Here is a 23,450-nt window from a genome sequence, read left to right on the forward strand (position 1 = left end):
TTCAAAATTAGTATTTATGCACAATGCTAAGGAGCAGTGCACGCAAATAAGTGGCTAAGGTTAGGTGCCATTTATTGAGAGAGGCGTTCATTACCTACGGTAATTTTGTTTCCTGTTTGTATCTGTTCTTTCTGAGAGATTAAAGGTTTCTGTAACACTGTGCGACATCATCATTATCCAGATGAGGTATTTTGAAACTGCCAAATCTGATTTCGCTGTGTTTTCATCTAGATACAGTTGAGAAAAAAACTACAGTGACGCGATGTTGTGGATGAAAATCGTCTATTTTGTAGTTTTTGGTGTACCTGTTTAAATTTGAGGATGCATTTAAACAAGTAATAAAGAAATATTCACATTCATATTAAATCAATCGTTACCAGAAACGAAACTGATCGCACTTAATTAGTACTTAAATTGTCAGCGGTAGATCGGTCTTGTCAAAAAATGTTGACAAAAGATTGTAATGATGATAAAGGTTTAAAGTAGATGAATGATGTTTACTGTATACTCGTATTTGAAAATAATGTCTGGCTCGATCAAACATAGTTTAAACGGTTGCAGGCATAGGACGAATACTTTACAGGTTGTTAAATAGGGCCGATCTAGAACTGTTATGTTTGTTGTGTCACTAAATCCTAGTTTCTCCTGACATGATAATACTCTATTGTTTAGATCTTCATTTGTGATTTAAGACAGTCTTGCTGTACGTAAACGCAAACATGGCTAACGCTATTTAGCAACCCGAGACAACTTTACCGTACGCAAGCTGTCATTAGGTCTAGAAAATGACACAGCAGGATCCAGATAATAAGACTCTGAACTTGTCTCGGAGGCAGAATCGGTAAATGCCACAAGTCGAGGGAGTGAACTGAATCTTCTTAGACCGAGCCTGGTTTGACAATTTGTACCAGTAAGTTAGCAGGAGTCTTAGGATAAGATATTTTTCTAACTTCCTTTGTTTGTTTGTTTTTTTGTGTGTGTTTTTTTTTTTTTTTGGGGGGGGGGGGGGGTTCTGAAAAAAGTGCAACTTTAGGAGAGGAACTGGATAGACTCGCACACAACGATTTTTGTTTTTAGGAAAACATGTTTGTTGTTGGTACAAATTGCCAAACCAGGCTCGGTCTAAGGAGATTCAGTTCACTCCCTCGACTTGTGGCATTTACCGATTCTGCCTCCAAGACAAGTTTAGAATCTTATTATCTGGATCCTGCTGTGTCATTTTCTAGACCTAATGACAGCTGTGCGTACGGTAAAGTTGTCTCGGGTTGCTAAATAGCGTTAGCCATGTTTGCGTTTACGTACAGCAAGACTGTCTTAAATCACAAATGAAGATCTAAACAATAGAGTATTATCATGTCAGGAGAAACTAGGATTTAGTGACACAACAAACATAACAGTTCTAGATCGGCCCTATTTAACAACCTGTAAAGTATTCGTCCTATGCCTGCAACCGTTTAAACTATGTTTGATCGAGCCAGACATTATTTTCAAATACGAGTATACAGGAAACATCATTCATCTACTTTAAACCTTTATCATCATTACAATCTTTTGTCAACATTTTTTGACAAGACCGATCTACCGTTGAAAATTTAAGTACTAATTAAGTGCGATCAGTTTCGTTTCTGGTAACGATTGATTAAATATGAATGTGAATATTTCTTTATTACTTGTTTAAATGCATCCTCAAATTTAAACAGGTACACCAAAAACTACAAAATAGACGATTTTCATCCACAACATCGCGTCACTGTAGTTTTTTTCTCAACTGTATCTAGATGAAAACACAGCGAAATCAGATTTGGCAGTTTCAAAATACCTCATCTGGATAATGATGATGTCGCACAGTGTTACAGAAACCTTTAATCTCTCAGAAAGAACAGATACAAACAGGAATCAAAATTACCGTAGGTAATGAACGCCTCTCTCAATAAATGGCACCTAACCTTAGCCACTTATTTGCGTGCACTGCTCCTTAGCATTGTGCATAAATACTAATTTTGAAGCAAATACGTCATTACCGGTTTCTAGACGGATAACTTGTGATCAATACACATTTATATTGCACCAACTTGACACAACAATCATGAATAGTGTTGCAAATCGTCAAAACAGGCCAATATTATCGAGCGATCCTAACCTTAGCCGTGCCTTTTAGTTCGTTTTCCTCTCGAGTCGATGCCGATGTCCGAATGTTTGACAAAACTACAGCATGTTTCATGGAGATCCAAGTACCAATGGGTGTGGAATTTTCTCTAGCAGGTTTTTCACAATATGCCAGTGTCTAAACTGGCTTCCAAAATTTTAAATCGCCGAAAAACTCACCTTTTACATGGGCGCCGCCATCTTGTTTGAATGCTAAGGTTAAGCTCGATTCTCCCCCCTGGAAGCTATTGTATGAATTATCTCTCATATGTGAAGCTATTGTATGAATTATCTCTCATGTGTAGTTATTGTATGAATTACCTCCCATATGTGAAGCTATTGTATGAATTATTTCGCATATGTATAATTATTGTATGAATTACCTCCCATACGTGAAGCTATTGTATGAATTATGTAGTATCTATTATGGATTTTATACAGTATTTACTATGGAATTTTTACGCAAACTCTTCCTTAGATATGAATATTGGTTTAATAACCTTCTATGGAATTTGATATTTTCTTTATTCATCATCCTCTAAATGTATGTATATTGTATTAGTTATATCCCCTGTCGGTTTGAAAAATATATGAATTTGAATTACCCACACCCTTGTGATGCTTTTTCCTATTCGCGTTGCAATTTTTATGAATTATCTCCCCTAAATTTAGAAAGTGCTCGAGTTACCTCTCATATTGTGAGAATATTCCTCAAAGGTTTTGATACATTTTTTTTCAAATTACCTCCAACACATATATGTATTATATAAATTATCTCCCCTGTGTCTGAAAATTAAATGAATTACCTCCAACATGTATGGATACTGTATTATCTTTCTCCTATATATGTGAAAATTGTCTGAATTACCACCTTTATGTATGGATACTGTTTTATCTCCCCTATCTTGGGAAATAGTATGTATCAGCTCCCCAAGGTATTGTTATTAGATTAATTACCTCCCATTTATGTGAATATTGTCTAAAATATCCCCCAGGTGTGGATGGACATAGATGAGATGGGTGGCTCCACTCTACAGGCGATGGCAGAGGCAGTGGAGAATGCTGAAGTCGTCCTGATGTGTATGTCTGCCAAGTACAAGCATAGTCCAAACTGCAGGGCAGGTCAGTTGATAAAACTAAAAATCCTGGCTCTTTCAACGTTCTGCTGACATTGGCTTAGTTTTGGAATCACTGATGTACAGATCACCATTGCAAATTAATAAAGGCCAGACACCACCAGATACTTTCGTTTACATTCTATAGTCAATCAACCTATTTGCATGCACGATAATACTGATTTCCATTGATTCACGGGCCCCATATATGAATTGAAAACTCCGCTTGTATACTAAACATTAAAGAATGTTAGAAAAAAGGAACGTTTCTCGTAAGAAAAATAAAATTGGTTGAACGTAACCACTGTGTATTCGCGGTAAAATGACCATATCCGTAGTGCTAGGACAAACAATGCGGTGAAAATGGAAACAATAAAAAGTAGATAAAGTAGATCCAGCATGTTCAGCCAGTTTTTGAAATCAGAAACCATTCAGCTTCAAAACCTTTATGTATATGAAAAGTATCCAATAGAAGAAACGCACTTTTGTATATTTCACCAAAAAGCGCGTGCGACATTGTGTACTGACGTCATAAAGCGCAGTAGTTTTAAATCACTATGACGTCAAATAGTTCCTTTAAAATCGCGCTTTCATCATTATTTATTTTCAATTTTAATTAAAAAGTATTGCATACTTATATTTTTGATTGCTCTTTATTGAAATTACAAGGGGGTGTAATTCGAGTTTTTCCAGCACCGGTCACATGACCGGAAACACACGTCCGGTATGCAAGAATTCTAAATATTTTCAACATGCTATGATTACTATACAGGAGGCACAATGTGCACTGGAGAATATTCTACATATACAACCAAGTAAAAAGCTACTTTTGCGTCAAACCTGTATTTAGCGGCCACCTTTTGGAAAAGGTCAAATTGTCTGCTTAAGACAGGTGGCCCATTCATCAAGATTGGAAAATGTACTTTTCATAAACAAATAGAACATGAAATGTTTTTAAATTACAGAGGCTGAGTACGCTTTCCAGAAAGGAAAGAGGATCATTCCATTGAAGATGGAAAAAGGTTACGTACCAGATGGCTGGCTGGGATTCATCTGCGGGGCTAAACTATTCTACGACTTCAGGTAAATATATTATAAACGTTTAAATTACTAGTTTGCCTGGGTTTCTGTGTAAAGCGTCCCGAACAATGGTGCCTTTGTTGTAAGTAGGAGCAGCGTTAACAACATATGGGATCTTCAAATAATCTGCGATGAAACTATTTCTGTAGGAAATCGCTATAATTTAAATGGATATACCGATTATTACCTCTATTTTTGATATGCTGATAAAACGTTAATGGTTTTATATAATCTGCAGTGGGAAATACCCTTTTGAGGACAAGATGGGCGGCCTTTTAAAGGAGATGGACAAAGTGCTGCAAGCGTCTAACGACAGGGACCCTGGTCACACGGATCACACAACGACGCCGGTCATATCTACTGTTGTGCCTGTGGTATGGTCAAAACAATATTTAACTTAAACTAAATTGCCAGTGTAAGAAAGACACATCTCACTCTGGCTTTAAATATGTCAGTTATGAACCTTGACTGACTGAAAGACAAACGTGTCGCTCTTTTTATTACAAAATGAATACAAGATTCAATCTTATTTTGTGTTAAATGCATTGTTTATACAGTTCACTGGATCATTATTCGATTTCATGAATTGTAGATTGATTATTAGTCCCCTACTGGTTTAACCGGAGGGAACCTACGGTTTACCCTCTGTCCGTATGTCCGTCCGTCCGTCCTAGCGTCCACAAAATACTCGGTCCTTCGATAACTAAAATTGTCAAAGCTAGGGTTCATGAAACTCAGTATGTGGTTAGAGGGTAAAATGGAGATTATGCACATTAGTTTGTTGTTTTATGTCAGGCAAATTTATGCAGAGTTATGGCCCTTGACTTATTAAAATATACCTGTTGACTGAAAAAATGCTTAGTCCTAGGATAACTCAAAAAGTATCAGAGCTAGTTTTCATGAAGGTTTATTATTGATCGACATACAAATTTAAAACCTTGCGAAAATTCAAACAAAATATCGTGTAAAAGGATATTTTGAAGTAAAACTGTGTACTGAAAGCATTGTGTGCATATAATGCACTGTCAATAAGAATACAAGGTTTGGATCAAACTCTGACTCTGCATTTGTGTCTCTTAGGTTCACGCAGAGCCGCCAAGAAGAAACGATACGCCTGATGGAGTTTCCATGACAACGGTTGCTAAGGTGCCAGTTTCCATGGCAACCATTCAGGCAGTTAGAAAATGGAGTCCGGATGATTTAAATCAATGGCGAAATAAAAATAACTTAGCAAGGTAAACGTCAAAGACAGATATATTGACTGTTGAACTTTTCGAGCTGGTCGTTGTTTTTTAAGAAACATGTTTATGTATTATAGTAACTTTTTATTCGTCGGCTGTGGCGTCGTTGTAGTGAAAACCTTTTTATTTGGAGGCGGGTGGGGGCAACCCATATACTGCACGGCCCATAACTGTGGCTTAATTAATACTGGTGACGCCTCTTTTTGGTTGAGAAAAACAAACATTGCGGTTCGCTTAATCGGTATATTTGTAAAATCTTAAACAATCCATTTTCCATGCACCTAATTTATTATAAAAGATGCAAATTTGTATCAATTTTGATTTACTAGATTACAAACATTTTCCATTGGAATAATTACCTGGAAGTGCAATCTGCTAAGAAAAAGTCGCCCTATTTTTGTGGTGAAATGTTGAACAGTAAACAATTAATAACATTGAGAAATGGTTATTTTTATTCTAGTTCAGTACCAAAGCTCAAATCCGGGGAAGAAGTTGCACTTCTGCTGACCATGAGGGTAGAGTCCCCAGACTTCTTCTATCGCTGTGTACAGGACATGCTGAATGTGAAGGACATTTCCGTCATGGCTCGCTTGGTGTGGGCGCTGCATGACATCACACACACCGGAACATAGACTGTCAATCGGAACAACTCGGTCATTATCCAATATAAATGACATCAGAAGAAATACTGTTCCTTAAAAATAGTCCATCATGGCGGCGCCCATATTGAAAACGTGTTGTATGTGTTTTTAATTGTCAAGGGACATATGTTACTCTTTAGGGAGGAGAAGTGGTGACATTATACCAGTCCTGAAATTTAATTAGAATCTTATTTTCAAGTTTCTCAAAATTCATTAAGACACGAATCAAAATCATTGATTTCAGTGCATTATTTACGTTATTGAATGGGACTACTTAGCGTTATGGTAATTGAGTAAATCGCCAGCAGCTTCATTATTTTTTTAGTACATGTATATCTTACGCGGTCTATCCCGAAGCTTGCCGGAGATTGCCGAGTTGTTACGATTGATAAAGTGCACAATTATTTCTACGATAGGTCGCTTGATATGGACGCTAAGAGACATCACACACATCGAAATAAAGATGTTAGACTTTATATAGTTATGCTTTTATTTCTGCGTTATATTCTTTCAATCTAACACATGCGTACGAATGCACTTACTTTTAAAATCTACTACTCAGAAAAATGGGAAACTATATGCTTATGTAGTAGTATCAAGTTAGAGTTTTATATCGATTGCAATTGTCATGATGTACATGCACTTTTTGTAAATGATAATCAATTATTCTGTTAAACGCCAGCTCGTTTTCGTTTAAGGTAATCCATCAATCATTAAAACATAACATTGCTACTGGTTACATTGTAAATATATAAAATGTTACATTTTCATTTTTATAGGTTTCACCGAGAGCTTTTTATATAGGCATTAGCTTATTTAAGAAAAAAAATACAATTGCTTCCTAATGATGGATGGCTAACCTTTATCATGTTATATATAATTCCTAGTTTTTTGTTTTTGTTTTGTTTTTTGTTTTATATTTAAACTTACAACTAGTCTTTGAAAGATCTGATGCCACTGTATGTTACGCCAAATCTTTAGCTGTTTTTATGTCTTTATACCTCTAATGAAAAGTCGCACTCTCCGTCCGACCGTTCGTCTGTTTCCCTTTCTTGTCTTAATTGTAACTTGCTCATTTGTTTTCCAATTGCGATCAAACTTCACATAGGTGTAATGCAGCACGAGAAGGTCTGCCACGCATAAAATTCATGCTCTGGCCTCAAAGGTCAAGATCACTCCTAAAGGTCCTAAAGGCCAGTTGACTATCATTTTGACATGACGAATGGGGGTGGGGTGTGTGTTTGTCATGTTCTTTTGACATCCCTTGTTAAAAATTTCATTATTTATTGATATTATTTATTTCGCCATCTGTTTATATTGTCTATTTTGGAAACAAAATTAGACTTAATAATGGTTTTCATGTTTACTTATGGAACATTTTGGTATACAATTGTTGATATTCGGTACTTGAACTTCTATCAAAATGCGTAAGCAATGTAGCAAAATAAATTATTGAAATTCTGGCCTACCTTGCTTTTGACTATACCAAATCGTTTTCTTAAACAGACTGATACATGATTTAGGCACTTGTTGTCTAATACGTTTTGAATTTCTTTAAAAAAAACAACGGTTTGTCAGTTTTGTAAACTAGTTACAAGCCTATGTTATAAGCGTATTCCATGATCGTATCTTTATGAATATCTAGTACCAGTGATGTTTGCTTTCTGGGATAAATGGAAGTGATTTTATATTCATGCGGATTATTTGATAAGGCATATATCAAAATCACCGATAAATGTTTGGGAAAGTGTGAAGTTACATATATATCAACTAGTTTAAACCGCAAGTGAGCTTCAGATTCGCTGATTGTTCCAAGGCGGTAACCCGACATTTGTTAATTAGTTTATGTTTATGCACGTGTTGCTTTGTATATAGTGTCTATCTCTTTGTGTGTCTTTTTGGCCTGCCATTGTCCGTTCGTTGAATTAGTTCATCGCTGTGGTATACTTGTATTCTTGTTTTGATGCAGTGGTATATAAATAGGGCTTACTTGAAGAGGCATTTGGTAATGGAAGCTTGCGGGTGAGAGTTGTCAAACGGTATAGGTGTCCGCTCCCCTCCCCCTCTCCCGCTAGAGTTTGTGGATTCGATTCCCGTACGGGATACTTTTCATGGCCTCTCAAAAAATGACACAATACTGGTTTTAAGTGTAAAACGATATTCTTTTTAGTGAGATGCAGACCTTCGCCGGTACAGTCAAAAAGCCTGACAACAAAACCTCACACCCACAATGAATCATACACAGACTTAAGGATAACTTAACCTTTAAGCCTTTTGTTGAATCACGCTATAAACGTTTTCCAAAATCGTGCACTTCAAAGACAATATTTGAGCATATATCAACATTTGTTGAAGGGTTCCAGCTGTTAGTATCTTAATTTTAACACCCCTAATGATTTATTCTTCGTCATACCAAAAACTGCATTTACCAAAAAATGAGCGAGTGTCTTTAAAGCTGCACTCTTACAGATATACCGTTTTAACAACTTTTTTATTTTTTGTCTTAGAAAGAGCAAATTTTTGCATAAATATCTGCAAAAGATCAGATCGCAGATTTTAATATTTCTGTTCGAAAATAAATGTTTTATGGGTTAAACCGTTAATTAACGGTTTAAGAAACTGCATAAAACATCAATTTTCGAACTTAAATATAAAAAAAACTGCGATTTAAGTTGTTGTCAGCAGTCTTATATAACTGGCTTCCATGCATTTTTGCAAAAAATGGCTCGTTCCAAGACAAAAAAATAAAAAAAAGTTGTTAAAACGTTCAATCTGTGGGAGTGCAGCTTTAACGCTGACCGATAACTCCTATACGTTCTTGTTCGGCTTATTTTGTAGACACACATTAATAAATAAGCGAAATTAAAACAAAATCCACCGACAGGTAGAGTTTTTCTATAGGATTTTTTTTTTGTAATCAACGACAGCAATAAAGTGGCCTCAGATTTAAGACATAATTCTTGTTATAAGTTGGTTTGAAAATGTTATATGGGTCGCGTGGATACGTGTCCCATCCCGTAGGAAATATTTGAAGAAAACAGTCATTCAAGCATTCTTAATCTCAACATGCAATGAAAATGCAATTACCAGTTAAGCGTTGCATATACCAGTAGACTAGCACTGTGACTTAAATTCTGAAAAATAAATGTTAATTTTGACAATAGATGCACCATGAGCAAAGTCATTGTTCATAATTCCATCCATAAATCAACAATTAATTATGCAACGTAAAAACGTGAACCTTATACCCCTTAATTTCCATTCCTAATGTCGGGATTGAGGCATCAGCCAATTTGTGGTAACCAAAATTGATTTGTACGGCCGGGAGTACTGGAGTACGTCTAGGTACGCCCATGGTGGTCAACGCTTCTATTGACAGCCTTAATCCAAGCTATATTTTATTTACATGTAATTTCATTCCAATCTTCAATTGATTGATTGATTCAATACTTTACAAGCAGGCTTAAACCTACTAAGTTTGATAAATCGGTTAAATGTAGTATTCCAAAAGCTATAACAATTAAACTATAATTAAAAACTAAAATATGCTATCAATTTCAGGTTAAAGGCATTTCTTTCTAAAACATAATCATGTCTTCAATCAAGATGAAAACATAGACGACAAATTTAAATGGATATACAGTTTATGATCGATAAAATTTGTGATAAAATTACAATTGTTTAAAACGCACTGTGATTATTGGAACTTTTTTTATTTTTTTATTTTAAATTTCTTCAAATTTTGTCCAATTTTGAAACTTGCTGACGTTTTATGCCATTTTCGCTTGTAGCATTTATCACTGTCAACGTGGTCGTGTCCGGCACAGCAAATGACCTTATATTAACGCAACGGCTTAGTGTTCGAAATTGTACTTTGTCTACTGGACAGCCTCTGTTTAAATCAACTGATGAAGCAGGTTTAAATGTACAACGAAGAATGCTGATGTGAATTTGACCAAAAAATGACATCAGAATGAGCAAAATATAATGCCAAACACTAAAAATGCTTAAAATTGTAAACTTTCGGATATTTTATTTACAAAATTCATTTAATGACAAATAACACGTCAAGGCTCAAAATATGAATCGACTTAGTCACATGCACTAATAGTCAAAGTAGAGGGCATGGAATTCTCTAATTGATGTGGTTCAAGCGATTTATTTGAAAATACATTAATATGGTGCATCATTTTACCAGTTGTACCAGTGGCGGACCTGTGGTCTAGTGGCCGCCTCTAACGTATACTCGCCCCCCCCCCCCGGTATCACACTTGAATGTCAATCTAGATTCGATTCTCCGCAACACCACTACAATACTAATCGTCTTCCGAGAGTGACGTTTAAATAGGGTCCCGTGAGACAATGCTATACACTGGTGCACGTAAAAGAACCAGGGTAGCTTTAACCAACGTCACATTTTATCTATGCGCTATGCTTAAATATCCTAATATGACTAACAATCTCTTGCACGAGTGCGAGTGCGAGTATAAATACATTCAAAACTACCTTCTATCAGTAATCCATTGTTCATACTAATAACCAGTGTTGTTTCGAAACTGCGAAATGCCTGTTTTAAATGAATAAAATGTGTTACATTTATACAACTTTTGTAAGTTCTACATCATTCCACGTGTTAACAAAGCCAGTAGAAGTTTAATATTGTGGTCTTTATACACGGATAAAATATTGTAATAATCGGATTAAAAGCTTTTGTTGCAAAATAAACATGCTGCAGTTGGCCTTTTGAATATATAGTTTGTCGTAATCAAAATCGAGCTAAATCAATAGAGTTTGCAACCTAAGGAAGTTTAATAATTCAAAAATAAATTGGATGTATTATATTTAAAGTTACTGTTGAATATTTTATAAGATTTTAACTTTCTTCATTACCATAATTTTGCACCATTTAATGAGTGAACTAGTTGTGCTGTGTTCGTGACATCAATGTGATTTGTATCTTTAAAAGAAAAAAAAGAGTTTTAAAATCACTCGGTATGATGTGTAAATATACAGTCCAACCCCGTTTGCTCGAACTCGCTTGGCTCGAATTACTCGTTGGCTCGAACTGAATGTTAATGACCGATTTAATTATACTGATCGTAAGCATTCTCGCTTGGCTCGATTTTTTTGATGCTCGAATTATTCTCGCCCGTCCTTGGTAGTTCGAGCCAACGGGATTCGAATCATTATATTTTATTTACTTTTTTAGTAAAAATGAGATCATATTTATAATATGTTCATGTACCAGGTGTTTCAATTATGTGATAAGATATACACGATACACATTCTGAACTTATATCTTAAAGACACACTACTTTTACTATAAATAGTGTTGCCCTTAAGATATGTCGTCTTTACGTCCATATTGTGAGCGGTTTGTCAATTAATGTTTTTAATATGTTTAACATGTTTTGTGCAAATTCTAAAAATCCTATTAAACTTTTTAAATGGTATTAAAGGCACTTGTTTAAAGATCTTATGTTGGCAACAAGTATTTGTTCGCATTGAGTTATTACTTAGACAAATACTAAACAGCGACTGGCGGGCACTCGTGTGAACAGACGCCTTAAAGCTGCACTCTCACAGAAGGAAAAATGGGGAAATATTTATTTTTATTTTATTTGGTCTCAGAATTGGTTAATTTTGGCCTCAATACCTGAAGTTCTTTGATATAAGATAACTCACAATAGAACAGATCTCCATTGTTAGAAAAACTGATGAAATTTTATTTTTTCTAAAAAGTGTTAGTAACGTTTTAAGTCATTAACATTTATGTACGGACATTGAAACTGCGATCTAATGTCAGCTTGTCTTATATCACTGGTTTCCAGACATGAACGCACAAAATGGGTCATACCAAGACAAACTATAAAAGATGCTGTCAGAACGGTCCATCTGTGAGAGTGCAGCTTTAAGTCGCCCATTTTTTAATAGCGTTACTAAAGCTTTTCTACAAAATAAAGCATTTCCTGCCATATTATGAAATTTTTATTATCAGTAGAGCTCTATGTAAAACTTTTGACGATGTTTTATTATTCAAATAAACAAACAGTTTGTTTACGTTTCACACGAACATATTTTTAGGTTTTTGACACTTCATGAAAGCGTGAACTAGCCCCTGTAATAAAAAGAGACTTTGGTATTTCATTAATTTTCTTCACTAGATATAAAGAGCAGCCTATTTGTATAAAGCTCATGAATTGATCAAATTGCTTTTCTTCATATATTTAATGTAAAGATATGATTGTGATTGAATTATTTAAACCCAATTGTAATCAAATCGCCTTATTGTATACGGCGGTCTTTGAAGATGTAAAACTAGTAATTTTAAGTACCCAAGATACAAATAAACTGTTCATTTGTCAAACAGAATGAATATTGACACAGTATGTCTGCCTATTTTAACACGAAACTGACATGAATGGTTTAGGTTCTATTTGTAGTTAATATACATTTGGTGATAAAAGTACAATCATTTATCAACGTTTATGTTTTGTTTGGGTATTTAAGACATATTAAAAGGCATATTATGTGAACTGGCGCCGATGTGAAAACGTTGCACAAATATTGATTTTAGATATTGAACGGACTAAAAGTCTTGTGCAGATTAATAAAGTATTACCCTTAAGGAACATTGTTTGTGGATAGGCCTAATTCTGTATCATCGTTGAAGACAATTACGATATCAATACGTCAAAATATTTTTCTGTGTTTTCTCTATCCATGGCAAGGATTTAAATATTGATGCCGCGCCTTAACCGGAATTCTAGAGGAATAGATGAATAACTGAACTTCCGGAAACCACGTCTATACAGGATATGCGAAGATACTTAGTCTTTGGGGTTTATTTTGATCAGATCTGACTTAGAATGGTTGCGATAATACATAGTGCATTGGTTTTTTCGATGGATATGAAGCGTAAACCGATGTAATAGAATTGATAGTGTAACCTTTAGTCGAAAATCCATAAGATATGATATCAATTATTTATGAAGTAAATAGTAATGAATAGTGGTTTGGATTGGTGTCGTTGAAAATCAAAGAAAAAATATTAACACGTTAACATAGCGAATTGGACGGATAATTCACCGGATATGACGTCACGTAGAAGAATTCCGTCGGACATTAGTGATATGGATGAAAAAATAGAGGTATGATCTTACTCATGGTACTGCATTTTATAATATGCCTATCAATTTCCCTTTACATATCCAACAGTAAAGAGCAGCAAATCGTATTGAAAGATCCGTATCACGTTACTGTCTTTTCCCAAACCGTATAGCATAGCATAGTCAGTATGTGTATACCACGTGATCAATTGCGTCATAAATGCTTCGTCAGAAGGCAATATTTTGCTTCGAATGAAAACTTTTAACAAAGATAACTTCAATATTCCTTCACCATTTAAAATGAAACTTAGCACGTGCCAACCGCTTACTGAACCCCGCCTTAGGGTATTTACCAGAGTTTGATTAAGAGTTTAGTTTCTTAAAACACTTCGACAAACCGTTTCACCATACGGCCGTCTGACGGAGCAATGTAAAAACAATCACCATATTAAACTTAGGTAATAAAACCAAGGCGGGGCTCTTAAAGCGGCAGACTGCCTTTTGTTTTATTTAAAATGGTGGAGTAAGAGAAAAAAATCTTTGATTTAAGTTTTCATTTGAAGCAAAATGTTGCCTTTCGACGTAGCATATATGACGTAATTTGTCACGTGGTATACACACACTGATAGTAGAATGTGTTGAGTGCTACATTTTTTGACTGATGTTAATTCAAGTTATTTTTAAATATAAACTTACAACTCAGAAACATTTACTTTTTCAGGAACTAACTGTTTATATGTATTCAATTGCTGATTAATGTTTACATTCAAGAAAATGCTCTTAATCATTAATGCGACTGATATTTGACGTCATATCCGGATATTAAATTCCGGTGAATATGTAAACTCTAAATCATATCCGGATATGAAATTTCGGTAAATATGTAAAATCTAAGTGAAATTTCGTTGGTTGAACCTAAAAGCGCTGGAATATTACGATACAACCTATACCACGTCTTGTTTTATGTATCACTATGCATCCGTATCGACTGCAATGTGGTGTCGACTGATACGCGTTAACACACGGAACTCGACGTTATACAGGACGTCAGAAAAGCGTCCTGTCGCAATATCCCTTGGAAAAGTATTTTTAGTATCAAAATACCTTTTGTGATGTGTAAAGCAGTTTAGATGTACTCGATTTTAAGAGCACAATTTTACATTATGCGAAGCAGTTTAGATGTACTCGATTTTAATAGTACAATTTTATATAACATTATCGTCGAAAGACTTTGCTAAAAACGGAATGTTCTACCAGGAACTTGTGACTGCTTCCCCCTGTCAGTTGGAGCAAACTATTACATTTGTTTATAAATGAACCATATTTGAAGCGCTAACTTTACGTATATCGTAGGATTACCTGGCAGTTTCCTATGACGCCTCAGGGATGGAGCGGCTCCCGGAAATGGATGCAGGCAGCATCGACCTGGATGACGAAATAAAAAAATACCATGGTCGGGAAGGTATATATCGGAAGTGAGTACAACATGATAAGATAAGTAAAACATTATATAATATAACATCTTACATAAAATACTAGAAATATTGGCATACAACATGTGAGGAAAACATGATAAGATAAGTTAAAGACAACATAAGTGGTAACATCAGAATACGAGAAGTATTGGCTATACCTCTTGATAGGATAAGATAAGTTAAATAAAAGATAAGATATTATCTTACATAAGAGTAATAGCAGTATTCGCTATACTGCATTTAAGGACAAAATGGTAAGATAAGATAATATCTAATATCAGAGTACTAGAAGTATTGGCTATACTGCATGTAAGGAGAAAATGATAAGATAAGTTAAACATAAGATACGATAATATCTTACATAAGAGTAATAGCAGTATTGGGTATACTGCATGTAAGGAGAAAATGATAAGATAAGTTAAGCATAAGATACGATAATATCTTACATAAGAGTAATAGCAGTATTGGGTATACTGCATGTAAGGAGAAAATGATAAGATAAGTTAAACATAAGATACGATAATATCTTACATAAGAGTAATAGCAGTATTGGGTATACTGCATGTAAGGAAAAAAATGATAAGATAAGATAAGATAATATTTAACATCAGAGTACTAGAAGTATTGTCTATACTGCATGTAAGGACAAAATGATAAGATAAGTTAAATATAGGATAAGATAATATCTTACATAAGAGTAATAACAGTATTGGCTATACTGCATGTAAGGACAAAATGATAAGAATATAAGTATCTTCCATGGCCGAGAGTGTAAGATAGGTTCATTCCGACCCGAGCGTAGGGTGTTTTGTGGAAACGAGGTTTACCGAGTTTCCGCAAAACACCCTGCGCGAGGGTCGGGATGAACCTATCTTACACGAGCCGCTATGGTAGATGCTTTTTCTCCCACCTCAGTTAAACAAAATTAAGTAAAAATGTATTTTTTTGTTGGAACTTTTTTGTGCTTAGTGAAAATAATTGCGTACGGATATGCGATAATTCGTGGTGGTCATGGATATTCGCGCAGTGATTCAGAGTATGTAAATGGTCTGATCGTTCTTTAAATAGTTCTATGGAGAATGAAGCATTATTTCTTGAATGGTGCGTGAATGTGTTTTATGGTGGCATTTGAAGCGAGAAATAATTAATAAGCGTTCTAAATATTACAGACGACAGTCTTCAACAAGAGAGGTAATTACAATGTGTTGACCATGAAAAAGGAGTTCCATCCGGGCATTTTATCTTCGCCTGTGGGCAAGATAAGAATATCTAGCATGGTTAAATTATTGGATCTACTTATCTGAGGTGGGAGAAAAGTTTATTATAATGAGATAAGATAATATCTAACACACGAGTACGAGAAGAATTGGTTGTACGGATAGATTTAGATACAACTATAATATTGATTCCATCTAAACCATTGACGTACCAGTAAGGTTGTGTTTCTGACATAATGATAATGGATGAATTTGGAGACCTCCGACCAAAATGGTTTGTTATGAATGTAGTTAAAGATGGTCCTATGTTTGACATAGTTGTAATGATGGGTTTTGGAGACCTTTGACTATCATAGTACGCCATGGATATAGTTATATGTATTAGTATAGGTTTATGAGATGTTTGAACCAAAGAAATACCTGATGAATGTAGATTAAGGAGCGCCTCTATCTGACATATAAGTAACGGATAGGTTTTGGAGACCTATGATCCAAAAATAACGACATCATTGAGTTAAAATTGCACCTCTATTTGACATAAAAGTAACGGATGGGTGTTGCAGATCTATCACTACTTATGTCATAAATGTAGCTAAGATGCACCTGTATTTGACATAGAAGTAACGGATGGGTGTTGCAGATATATCACCACTTATGTCATAAATGTAGCTAAGATGCACCTGTATTTGACATAGAAGTAACGGATGGGTGTTGAAGATCTATCACCACTTATGTCATATATGTAGCTAAGATGCACCTGTATTTGACATAGAAGTAACGGATGGGTGTTGAAGATCTATCACCACTTATGTCATAAATGTAGCTAAAGATGCACCTGTATTTGACATAGAAGTAACGGATGGGTGTTGCAGATATATCACCACTTATGTCATAAATGTAGCTAAGATGCACCTGTATTTGACATAGAAGTAACGGATGGGTGTTGAAGATCTATCACCACTTATGTCATAAATGTAGCTAAGATGCACCTGTATTTGACAAAGAAGTAACGGATGGGTGTTGCAGATATATCACCACTTATGTCATAAATGTAGCTAAGATGCACCTGTATTTGACATAGAAGTAACGGATGGGTGTTGAAGATCTATCACCACTTATGTCATAAATGTAGCTAAGATGCACCTGTATTTGACAAAGAAGTAACGGATGGGTGTTGAAGATCTATCACCACTTATGTCATAAATGTAGCTAAGATGCACCTGTATTTGACATAGAAGTAACGGATGGGTGTTGCAGATCTATCACCAATTATGTCATAAATGTAGCTAAGATGCACCTGTATTTGACATAGAAGTAACGGATGGGTGTTGAAGATCTATCACCACTTATGTCATAAATGTAGCTAAAGATGCACCTGTATTTGACATAGAAGTAACGGATGGGTGTTGCAGATATATCACCACTTATGTCATAAATGTAGCTAAGATGCACCTGTATTTGACATAGAAGTAACGGATGGGTGTTGAAGATCTATCACCACTTATGTCATAAATGTAGCTAAGATGCACCTGTATTTGACAAAGAAGTAACGGATGGGTGTTGCAGATATATCACCACTTATGTCATAAATGTAGCTAAGATGCACCTGTATTTGACATAGAAGTAACGGATGGGTGTTGAAGATCTATCACCACTTATGTCATAAATGTAGCTAAGATGCACCTGTATTTGACAAAGAAGTAACGGATGGGTGTTGAAGATCTATCACCACTTATGTCATAAATGTAGCTAAGATGCACCTGTATTTGACATAGAAGTAACGGATGGGTGTTGCAGATCTATCACCAATTATGTCATAAATGTAGCTAAGATGCACCTGTATTTGACATAGAAGTAACGGATGGGTGTTGCAGATCTATCACCACTTATGTCATAAATGTAGCTAAGATGCACCTGTATTTGACATAGAAGTAACGGATGGGTGTTGAAGATCTATCACCACTTATGTCATAAATGTAGCTAAGATGCACCTGTATTTGATATAGAAGTAACGGATGGGTGTTGCAGATCTATCACCACTTATGTCATAAATGTAGCTCAAGATGCACCTGTATTTGACATAGAAGTAACGGATGGGTGTTGCAGATCAAACACCACTTATGTCATAAATGTAGCTAAAGATGCACCTGTATTTGACATAAAAGTAACGGATGGGTGTTGCAGATCTATCACCACTTATGTCATAAATGTAGCTCAAGATGCACCTGTATTTGACATAGAAGTAACGGATGGGTGTTGCAGATCTAACACCACTTATGTCATAAATGTAGCTAAAGATGCACCTCTATTTGACATAAAAGTAACGGATGGGTGTTGCAGATCTATCACCACTTATGTCATAAATGTAGCTAAGATGCACCTCTATTTGACATAAAAGTAACGGATGGGTGTTGCAGATCTATCACCACTTATGTCATAAATGTAGCTAAGATGCACCTGTATTTGATATAGAAGTAACGGATGGGTGTTGCAGATCTATCACCACTTATGTCATAAATGTAGCTCAAGATGCACCTCTATTTGACATAAAAGTAACGGATGGGTGTTGCAGATCTATCACCGCTTATGTCAGAAATGTAGCTAAAAGGCAGCGGTATTTGACATAGAAGTAACGAATGGGTGTTGCAGATATATCACCACTTATGTCATAAATGTAGCTCAAGATGCACCTGTATTTGACATAGAAGTAACGGATGGGTGTTGCAGATCTGTCACCACTTATGTCATAAATGTAGCTAAGATGCACCTGTATTTGACATAAAAGTAACGGATGGGTGTTGAAGATCTATCACCACTTATGTCATAAATGTAGCTAAGATGCACCTGTATTTGACATAGAAGTAACGGATGGGTGTTGAAGATCTATCACCGCTTATGTCATAAATGTAGCTAAGATGCACCTGTATTTGACATAGAAGTAACGGATGGGTGTTGAAGATCTATCACCACTTATGTCATAAATGTAGCTAAGATGCACCTGTATTTGATATAGAAGTAACGGATGGGTGTTGCAGATCTATCACCAATTATGTCATAAATGCAGCTCAAGATGCACCTCTATTTGACATAGAAGTAACGGATGGGTGTTGCAGATCTAACACCACTTATGTCATAAATGTAGCTCAAGATGCACCTGTATTTGACATAGAAGTAACGGATGGGTGTTGCAGATATATCACCACTTATGTCATAAATGTAGCTCAAGATGCACCTGTATTTGACATAGAAGTAACGGATGGGTGTTGAAGATCTATCACCACTTATGTCATAAATGTAGCTAAGATGCACCTGTATTTGACAAAGAAGTAACGGATGGGTGTTGAAGATCTATCACCACTTATGTCATAAATGTAGCTAAGATGCACCTGTATTTGACATAGAAGTAACGGATGGGTGTTGCAGATCTATCACTACTTATGTCATAAATGTAGCTCAAGATGCACCTGTATTTGACATAGAAGTAACGGATGGGTGTTGCAGATCTATCACCACTTATGTCATAAATGTAGCTAAGATGCACCTGTATTTGACATAGAAGTAACGGATGGGTGTTGCAGATCTAACACCACTTATGTCATAAATGTAGCTCAAGATGCACCTGTATTTGACATAGAAGTAACGGATGGGTGTTGCAGATCTAACACCACTTATGTCATAAATGTAGCTCAAGATGCACCTGTATTTGACATAGAAGTAACGGATGGGTGTTGCAGATCTATCACCACTTATGTCATAAATGTAGCTAAGGTGCACCTGTATTTGACACAGAAGTAACGGATGGGTGTTGCAGATCTAACACCACTTATGTCATAAATGTAGCTAAGATGCACCTGTATTTGACATAGAAGTAACGGATGGGTGTTGCAGATCTATCACTACTTATGTCATAAATGTAGCTAAGATGCACCTGTATTTGACATAGAAGTAACGGATGGGTGTTGAAGATCTATCACCACTTATGTCATAAATGTAGCTCAAGATGCACCTGTATTTGACATAGAAGTAACGGATGGGTGTTGCAGATCTATCACTACTTATGTCATAAATGTAGCTAAGATGCACCTGTATTTGACATAGAAGTAACGGATGGGTGTTGCAGATCTATCACTACTTATGTCATAAATGTAGCTCAAGATGCACCTGTATTTGACATAGAAGTAACGGATGGGTGTTGCAGATCTATCACCACTTATGTCATAAATGTAGCTAAGATTCACCTGTATTTGACATAGAAGTAACGGATGGGTGTTGCAGATCTATCACCACTTATGTCATAAATGTAGCTAAGATGCACCTGTATTTGACATAGAAGTAACGGATGGGTGTTGCAGATCTATCACCACTTATGTCATAAATGTAGCTAAGATGCACCTGTATTTGACATAGAAGTAACGGATGGGTGTTGCAGATCTATCACCACTTATGTCATAAATGTAGCTGAAGATGCACCTGTATTTGACATAGAAGTAACGGATGGGTGTTGCAGATCTAACACCACTTATGTCATAAATGTAGCTAAAGATGCACCTCTATTTGACATAAAAGTAACGGATTGGTGTTGCAGATCTATCACCACTTATGTCATAAATGTAGCTAAGATGCACCTCTATTTGACATAAAAGTAACGGATGGGTGTTGCAGATCTATCACCACTTATGTCATAAATGTAGCTAAGATGCACCTGTATTTGATATAGAAGTAACGGATGGGTGTTGCAGATCTATCACCACCTATGTCATAAATGTAGCTCAAGATGCACCTCTATTTGACATAAAAGTAACGGATGGGTGTTGCAGATCTATCACCGCTTATGTCAGAAATGTAGCTAAAAGGCACCGGTATTTGACATAGAAGTAACGAATGGGTGTTGCAGATATATCACCACTTATGTCATAAATATAGCTCAAGATGCACCTGTATTTGACATAGAAGTAACGGATGGGTGTTGCAGATCTGTCACCACTTATGTCATAAATGTAGCTAAGATGCACCTGTATTTGACATAAAAGTAACGGATGGGTGTTGAAGATCTATCACCACTTATGTCATAAATGTAGCTAAGATGCACCTGTATTTGACATAGAAGTAACGGATGGGTGTTGAAGATCTATCACCACTTATGTCATAAATGTAGCTAAGATGCACCTGTATTTGACATAGAAGTAACGGATGGGTGTTGAAGATCTATCACCACTTATGTCATAAATGTAGCTAAGATGGACCTGTATTTGATATAGAAGTAACGGATGGGTGTTGCAGATCTATCACCAATTATGTCATAAATGTAGCTCAAGATGCACCTCTATTTGACATAAAAGTAACGGATGGGTGTTGCAGATCTATCACCGCTTATGTCAGAAATGTAGCTAAAAGGCACCGGTATTTGACATAGAAGTAACGAATGGGTGTTGCAGATATATCACCACTTATGTCATAAATGTAGCTCAAGATGCACCTGTATTTGACATAGAAGTAACGGATGGGTGTTGCAGATCTGTCACCACTTATGTCATAAATGTAGCTAAGATGCACCTGTATTTGACATAGAAGTAACGGATGGGTGTTGAAGATCTATCACCACTTATGTCATATATGTAGCTAAGACAGCACCTCTATTTGACATAGAAGTAACGGATGGGTGTTGAAGATCTATCACCACTTATGTCATAAATGTAGCTAAAGATGCACCTGTATTTGACATAGAAGTAACGGATGGGTGTTGCAGATATATCACCACTTATGTCATAAATGTAGCTAAGATGCACCTGTATTTGACATAGAAGTAACGGATGGGTGTTGAAGATCTATCACCACTTATGTCATAAATGTAGCTAAGATGCACCTGTATTTGACAAAGAAGTAACGGATGGGTGTTGAAGATCTATCACCACTTATGTCATAAATGTAGCTAAGATGCACCTGTATTTGACATAGAAGTAACGGATGGGTGTTGAAGATCTATCACCACTTATGTCATAAATGTAGCTAAGATGCACCTGTATTTGACATAGAAGTAACGGATGGGTGTTGAAGATCTATCACCACTTATGTCATAAATGTAGCTAAGATGCACCTGTATTTGACAAAGAAGTAACGGATGGGTGTTGCAGATCTAACACCACTTATGTCATAAATGTAGCTAAAGATGCACCTCTATTTGACATAAAAGTAACGGATGGGTGTTGAAGATCTATCACCACTTATGTCATAAATGTAGCTAAGATGCACCTGTATTTGACATAGAAGTAACGGATGGGTGTTGAAGATCTATCACCACTTATGTCATAAATGTAGCTAAAGATGCACCTGTATTTGACATAGAAGTAACGGATGGGTGTTGCAGATATATCACCACTTATGTCATAAATGTAGCTAAGATGCACCTGTATTTGACATAGAAGTAACGGATGGGTGTTGAAGATCTATCACCACTTATGTCATAAATGTAGCTAAGATGCACCTGTATTTGACAAAGAAGTAACGGATGGGTGTTGCAGATATATCACCACTTATGTCATAAATGTAGCTAAGATGCACCTGTATTTGACATAGAAGTAACGGATGGGTGTTGAAGATCTATCACCACTTATGTCATAAATGTAGCTAAGATGCACCTGTATTTGACAAAGAAGTAACGGATGGGTGTTGAAGATCTATCACCACTTATGTCATAAATGTAGCTAAGATGCACCTGTATTTGACATAGAAGTAACGGATGGGTGTTGCAGATCTATCACCAATTATGTCATAAATGTAGCTAAGATGCACCTGTATTTGACATAGAAGTAACGGATGGGTGTTGAAGATCTATCACCACTTATGTCATAAATGTAGCTAAAGATGCACCTGTATTTGACATAGAAGTAACGGATGGGTGTTGCAGATATATCACCACTTATGTCATAAATGTAGCTAAGATGCACCTGTATTTGACATAGAAGTAACGGATGGGTGTTGAAGATCTATCACCACTTATGTCATAAATGTAGCTAAGATGCACCTGTATTTGACAAAGAAGTAACGGATGGGTGTTGCAGATATATCACCACTTATGTCATAAATGTAGCTAAGATGCACCTGTATTTGACATAGAAGTAACGGATGGGTGTTGAAGATCTATCACCACTTATGTCATAAATGTAGCTAAGATGCACCTGTATTTGACAAAGAAGTAACGGATGGGTGTTGAAGATCTATCACCACTTATGTCATAAATGTAGCTAAGATGCACCTGTATTTGACATAGAAGTAACGGATGGGTGTTGCAGATCTATCACCAATTATGTCATAAATGTAGCTAAGATGCACCTGTATTTGACATAGAAGTAACGGATGGGTGTTGCAGATCTATCACCACTTATGTCATAAATGTAGCTAAGATGCACCTGTATTTGACATAGAAGTAA

At 35.9% G+C, this 23,450-nt stretch overlaps 2 protein-coding genes across 3 annotated transcripts in view; both read left to right on the forward strand.

Moving 5' to 3' along the window:
- LOC128206875 (uncharacterized) overlaps nt 1-7,685 on the forward strand; it is a 74,158-nt gene extending 66,473 nt beyond the window's left edge. Inside the window, exons 7-11 of the mRNA XM_052909578.1 lie at nt 3,141-3,267; nt 4,226-4,343; nt 4,579-4,714; nt 5,421-5,575; nt 6,042-7,685. Coding sequence (XP_052765538.1) covers nt 3,141-3,267; nt 4,226-4,343; nt 4,579-4,714; nt 5,421-5,575; nt 6,042-6,213 — 708 coding nt within the window. The 3' untranslated portion in view covers nt 6,214-7,685. The remainder of the gene's footprint in view (nt 1-3,140; nt 3,268-4,225; nt 4,344-4,578; nt 4,715-5,420; nt 5,576-6,041) is intronic.
- Nucleotides 7,686-11,180: 3,495 nt separating this feature from the next.
- Nucleotides 11,181-23,450, forward strand: part of LOC128206879 (uncharacterized) — a 36,332-nt gene continuing 24,062 nt past the window's right edge. The window contains exons 1-2 of one of the 2 annotated variants that reach the window (XM_052909581.1): nt 11,181-11,214; nt 14,685-14,806. In XM_052909581.1, the coding sequence (XP_052765541.1) occupies nt 14,718-14,806 (89 nt within the window). In that variant the 5' untranslated portion in view covers nt 11,181-11,214; nt 14,685-14,717. Of the gene's footprint in view, nt 11,215-12,708; nt 13,374-14,684; nt 14,807-23,450 lie in introns of those variants that run through there. The other variant, XM_052909580.1, reaches the window with a different exon arrangement.

The sequence above is a fragment of the Mya arenaria genome, chromosome 10, assembly GCF_026914265.1.
Source record: "Mya arenaria isolate MELC-2E11 chromosome 10, ASM2691426v1".
In the NCBI taxonomy this organism is placed as follows: domain Eukaryota; kingdom Metazoa; phylum Mollusca; class Bivalvia; order Myida; family Myidae; genus Mya; species Mya arenaria.